The following is a 6,399-nucleotide window of genomic DNA, read 5'->3' on the forward strand; positions in this document are numbered from 1 at the left end:
TCTTTCTTTCTTTCTTTCTTTCTTTCTTTCTTTCTTTCTTTCTTTCTTTCTTTCTTTCTTTCTCTTTCTTCCTTTCTTCCTTTCCTCTTTCTTTTTTTTGAGACAGTGTTTTGCTCTGCTGCTTAGGTTGGAGTGCAGTGGTGCGATCACAGCTCACTGCAGCTTGACCTCCTGAGGCTCAAGCACTCCTCAGCCTCCCAAGTAGCTGGGACAACAGGAACATGCTACCATGCCCAGCTAATTTTTTGTAGAGATGGGGTCTCACTGTTGCACAGGCTGGTCTGGAACTCCTGGGCTCAAGTGATCCTTCTGCCTCATTCTCCGCAAATACTGGGATTACAGGCATGAGCCACTGCACCTGGCCTGGCTTCTTTTCTTAAAAAAAAAAAAAAAAGCTAGTCATTGAAAGAAATAATCATAGCCATTGGGAAACTTATTTTCCTAATACATTTTATAAAACGGTATGCCATACAAATCTCTTATAAGTGACCTGTGTCCTCATATGGCCTAGTTTAGAAAATATGGCGTGGTGGTCAGGGTGGAGAAGACCCTCTGACTATTGAATGAGTCTGAACAGGATGTGGTTCTCTAATAAGAGAGTCAGTTAAACTTTTTATGCTTTTTCTCCAGAGTACATGTCTACCATCTTCTTGGTTGTGCTATGATTGGCGAACACAAGCTGTTACTAAGAGCTCTGAAGGTTTTGTTTGGCATTTTGTGGATTGAATCACACTGGTCATGATGCTTGTTGTAAAGTTATGAGCTTTAAGATGACTTTTGCATTCATGACTATATCAAACAGTAGTTGCTGGCAGTGGAGTAGTCTCTGGCATTCTTAAAAATATTTTATCGCTGAGCCTCCTGAGGCCATTTAGATACTCCAAGAAATCCTCCTTTATGTGACCTCTTTCGTATTCCTTCAAAAACGAATGACTTTCTTCTGGGTCTTTCACAAAGACCACAGGCCTTGGAAACTCCGTAGAGGTGGTGTAGATATCCAACCTCAGTCATAATTCTTGAAGGAAGCAGGCATATGGCATGAGTCAGACGGAAACGGGACCAGAGGGTGCAGTCTGCAGCCTGCAGGCCAAACCCACCAAATCTGCTCTGCAGGTGTGTTTATTTCATTTATATGTGTTTCTTTTTTAAACATTTAAATCAGTTGCCAACCTGCAAAAACCGGGAATTTACACTTCAAAAAGTCTGGATATATGGCTTGTCTTGAAAAACTGGAATGATTTGGAATTGGAAATTCCAAAATTAGAGTGGTTTGGCCAGGCTGGAAATCCTTATTTCTGTATCTGCAACCATCAGTGAAGCTGAGAGCTGTTCCCTTCCAGATGGGCAGGGGCTGTCCGTGTGTGACCCTGCCATCTCTCATCTCACATGTTCATTTCAGTTGCCTTCATGATTCATGGGTATGAGATTATCAGATTGAGAATATCATGGTTATGAGGTTATGAGACTGAGTATAAAAGGCATAGTAAATAGTTACAAAGGAGACAGCCTTTTACATTTGGATCACATGATCTCTTTGATCAATAAATGAGACACTTAAATCAACAGACAAGAAATGAGTTGATCATCTTTGTGATATGGACAAAGAAAAACAACGAAAACTGTCCCTAGTTGCACAGGATGTAGCATTGTTCTCCTCTGATAGTTCTTTGTTGAGTCTATTGATTCAAATACCATTTGAGTTGGGTGGAAGGAAAATCTTTTTTTGTTTTCTCATTTTTAGAGGCAGTCTCTCTCTCTGTTGGCTGGGCTGGGGTGCAGTGGTGCAATTATAGCTCACTGAAACCTCAAATTCCTGGGCTCAAGTGATCCTCCTGCCTCAGCCTCTGAAGTAGATAGGACTACAGGTGCATGACACTATGCCTGACAAATTTAAAAAAAAAATTCTTTTTGTAGAGATAAGGTCTTGCTGTGTTGCCCAGGCTGGTCTGGAACTTCTGGCCTCAAGCAATCCTCCTGCTTTGGCCTCCAAAAGTGCTAGGATTATAGGCGTGAGCCAACACACCCTGCCCTAGGCCACTTCTTAAATGATAAATTTCATCACCATCCTGGAGGAGCACATCATTTGTTCCTGAACTTTCTCCTGCCTCCCTTTGAACTTTGAGAATGAGAACCAAATGGTCTGAATATAACATTTCTCTGGGTAGCATGTTTGACACATTTGGAATACAAAGAATGCTTCTGCCTTTAATCTTGCTTTGTGCAGCTGCACAGAAAAGATCGTTTAACACTCTTCTTTATATTTTGTATTTTGGGGGAATTCTACCAGGAAACTTACGATCATCTTTTGGAAGTCCCGGTCACGCGGGAGCAGTTAAATCACTATCGGAATGTGGCTCAAAATGCTCGAAGTGAACTTGCAGCAACTTTGGTCAAATTTGAATGTGCTCAGTCTGAGGTAAGAAAATGCATCTCCATCACTCAGAAATGGGCCTTCTTAGCTTCTTATAAAGTGAAACAGATCACTCCTGTAACCCCAGCTCTTTGGGAGGACGAGGCAGGCGGATCACGAGGTCAAGAGATCCAGACCATCCTCGCCAACATAGTGAAACTCTGTCTCTACTAAAAATATAAAAGTGAGCTGGGCATGATAGTGAGCATCTGTAGTCCCAGCTACTCGGGAGGCTGAGGCAGGAGAATCGCTTCAATCTGGGAGGTGGAGGTTGCAGTGAGGCGAGATCACGCCACTGCACTCCAGTCTGGCGACAGAGTGAGACTCCGTCTCAAAAAAAAAAAAAAAAAAAGAAACAAAGTAGGAGTGATTAGAAATAGGACAGTGGATATAGATTTAAAGCTTTTGGCAAAGTTGAAACATGCTCTCTTTGTGCCTATCACCTAGAATTCCTGAAAAGTTACGCATTTGCCAGACTCTAAAGCCGGGTGGCTTGGGCTGAATTCTGGATCTCAGAGGAGCTATACAACCTTGAGAGATCTGAGGGCACCTGAAGATGTTAAGTAAAGCTCCATGGGCCTCAGAGAACTTTCAGCATCTCTCAGAATATCTTCCTTTTATGTGGATTGCTTGCAATCTGGAGTTCTTAGGAGGGAATTCTGAATCCCTTTCCTGTGTTAGTTCCAACTGGCTGGGGAAATTCTAGGAAGAAGAGTGGGATCCGTCTACCTCGTAGGCTAGCTCAGATTTAGAGTGGAGTTTCTGAGAGTCTTCCTAAACTCATTCTGCTTATAGCCTGGTGGCCCCAAGGAGTTCTAGACTGGCCTGTGATTTCTCACTAAGGCTGCCAGGACCCCGTAGAAAGATGAGTTGATAATGTGTGTGTGTGAATAAATGTATGTATGCGCACTCACAGCTCCAAAGAAGTACATGCTTTCATAACGTTTTCTCATAGGGTAGATCTGACATTTTAACTCAATAGGGCACCTATGTTGTTCAGCGTTTTGATATCACAGAACTCATAAAAGTTAAAATGTTTTCTTCATATAAATCCTATAAGGATTTTTCTTTTCTCTTATGTTTTTTTTTTTCCCCAGAAATTGAAATTTTATTTTTCTTTGTCACTCATGGTTAGAGTCCAGGAGATAAGTGTGAGAAATATAGTGACATACTGAGTAGTCTGTGTTTAAGTGGGGAACAGTTACGGCTGTGAAATCACCGACCATGTGATTTGTAGGTTGCTTGTCTAACTGTTTATCAGCAGCAATAACAGCAATACAGATTTAGAAAATGTGGACCATTGCAAAATATTTTATTGCTTATGCAATCAACATCATAAACTTCTCCTGAATGAGACTAAACAACGTAAGACATTGCTCAATTGGTTTTGGAAAAGATAGATTATAAAGTCAATTATTTAGGCATAATTTCTCATTTGGTAATACAGATACAAATATTAGAAAAGAAAATAAAGTTAGATTAAGTCACGAATAAAAGAGTGAACATTTAAATGATGGCTTTGGGTTTCTTAAAGATGCTTCAAACTTAGGTTGTTAAAGTGTTTTTTTTTTAACTTCTTTTCCATGTTAGCTTCGAGACCTCCGATCCAAGATGCTTTCTAAAGAAGTCTCCTATCAAGAATTGAAAGCTGAAATGGAGAGCTACAAGGAAAACAATGCCAGAAAATCATCTCTCCTTACCTCTTTGAGAGACAGAGTTCAGGAGCTAGAAGAAGAATCAGCAGCACTTTCCACTTCTAAAATCAGAACAGAAATCACAGCTCACACTGCAATCAAGGAGAACCAGGAATTAAAGAAGAAAGTTGTAGAGTTAAATGAAAAATTACAGTAAGGATACTGCAACATATTTTTCGCTTTAGCTAGCGTTAAAATACTAGCTTCTGAAAGCAAACTATGTCTTTGAATGTACTGGCATTTTGCATTACTTGGCCCTGAAACTCAATTTGAAAAAAAGTTATTGACCTCAAATATCTTTGGAGTCTTGACAAATTTTTCCAAGGCTCATTTCTAAATGTCATCAAGAGTCTTAACAAATACAGCCTTGTCTTAAACGTGTTTCTAGGCTATCAATTAGGGCTGCAAATGCTTATTTACACAATTTGGAAGATTCCTCTAAGTAGAGGTTAACCCTGAGGTGGTGGGGTAGTACACAGAGGTAGATGTTTATTTAGAACCCAGTTATAAAAATATCCCAGAAGCTAGACCATTCCAGATCACACTGAACACTCCTCATTAGATTTTATTACTAGTTTACGCAGAGAAGTCATGAAACCTAGGTTTTCCACACTTCATTTTGACAAGAGGTGATTATTGACACAAAATTGGGAACAAGTTGCTCCTAAAATATATTTTAAAATTCTATGAATGACTTAAATGTCTTTAGTAATGAAATACATTATATTTATTTTACTTATTCCATTAAAAAAAAATAACCCAATACTTCCAGCCCCTGTCCTCTTTCTCTACTTCCACTTACAGCAAAAACTCCTTAAACATTGCATGTATGGCCAGGCATGGTGGCTCACACCTATAATCCTAGCACTTTTGGAGGCTGAGGCAGGCAGATCACTTGAGGTCAGGAGTTTGAGACCAGCCTGGCCAACATGGTGAAACCCCGTCTTTACTAAAAATACAAAAATTAGCCAGGTGTGGTGCCGGGTGCGGTGCCGGGTGCCTTTAATCCCAGCTACTCGAGAGGCTGAGATACGAGAATTGCTTGAACCTGGGCAGGTGGAGGCTGAAGTGAGCTGAGATCACATCACTGCACTTCAGCCTGGGCAACAAAGTGAGACTCTGTCTCAAAAAAAAACAAAAAAAAACCCAAAACATTGTATGTATTCATGGTCTCCAATTTCTCTTCTCTCTCTGGAATCTGCTCCACTGAAACCACTCATTAAGGTCATCAGTGGGTGCACAGTGCAAGTTAAATGGTCAGTCTTATCTTATTTGACCAATCAGTAGCATCAGTCACAGTTGATCTTTTTCTTTGAACCACCTTCTCCTTCTCTTGGCTTCCAGGACCTTACACATGCCTAGGTTTTTTCTTTTCTTTTCTTTTCTTTTCTTTTTTTAATCTTACCCTTCTAGTTAGTGTCTTTCACTGTTTCTCCTCATCTCTTTTGCTTTCAAATACTGGAGTACCTCAGGCATCAGCCCTTGAATCTCTTCTCATTTGTATCTAAATTTACTCCCTTGGTGACATCATTTAGTTTCATGGCTTTAAGTTTCTAAATGCTGGTGACTCCCACACTTCTGTGTCTAGCCTGGATCTCTTCCCAGAGCTCAAGAACCACATATCTTATTAGCTACTGTACATCTCCATGTGGATCTCCGACAGGCATCTCAAACTTAATGTGTCCAAAACGGAGCTCCCAGTGTTCCCACAAAATCCTTCTGCACTTCTCTTCATCTCATGTGATCATAATTCCATTCTTCTAGTTGATCATATCAAAATTCTTACTATCAAACTTAGTTCTTTTTCTCTTTCACCCTCCATGTCTGATTGTTCAGCAAATCCCCTCATATCTATTTTCAAAACAAATCTAAATTTTGTCAGCTTTCCATTATCACATTTATTGTCACTAATTTGGTCCAAGCCACCATTAACTCTCACCTGGAGTATTGTAATATGTATCTGTTACAGCAGCATCCCCCTCCTGGTACTAATTTCTATCTTAGTCGGTTTGGGCTAACTAACATATTAACATAAATTAATAACATATACTAGGTGGCTTAAAAGACAGAAATTTAGTCCTTTAGTTGTGGAAGCTGGGAAGTCCAAGATCAAGATGTTGGCCTATTCAGTTCCTGGTGAGGGTCCTCTTTCTGGTTTGTAGATGAATGCCTTCTTGCTGTATCCTCACATGGCAGAGAGAGAGATCACCTCTCCATGCTCCTCCTCCTTCTCCTTCTCCTTCTCCTTTTCTTTCTTTCTTTCTTTCTTTCCTCCTCCTCCTCCTCCTCCTCCTC

At 40.3% G+C, this 6,399-nt stretch overlaps 1 protein-coding gene across 1 annotated transcript in view; it reads left to right on the top strand.

Moving 5' to 3' along the window:
- Window positions 1-2,246: 2,246 nt before the first annotated feature.
- CCDC170 (coiled-coil domain containing 170) overlaps window positions 2,247-6,399 on the top strand; it is a 99,614-nt gene continuing 95,461 nt past the window's right edge. The window contains exons 1-2 of the mRNA XM_011988731.1: window positions 2,247-2,416; window positions 4,001-4,257. Of these exons, the coding sequence (XP_011844121.1) occupies window positions 4,022-4,257 (236 nt within the window). The 5' untranslated portion in view covers window positions 2,247-2,416; window positions 4,001-4,021. The remainder of the gene's footprint in view (window positions 2,417-4,000; window positions 4,258-6,399) is intronic.

This window comes from Mandrillus leucophaeus, unplaced genomic scaffold (assembly GCF_000951045.1).
Source record: "Mandrillus leucophaeus isolate KB7577 unplaced genomic scaffold, Mleu.le_1.0 Scaffold337, whole genome shotgun sequence".
In the NCBI taxonomy this organism is placed as follows: Eukaryota; Metazoa; Chordata; class Mammalia; order Primates; family Cercopithecidae; genus Mandrillus; species Mandrillus leucophaeus.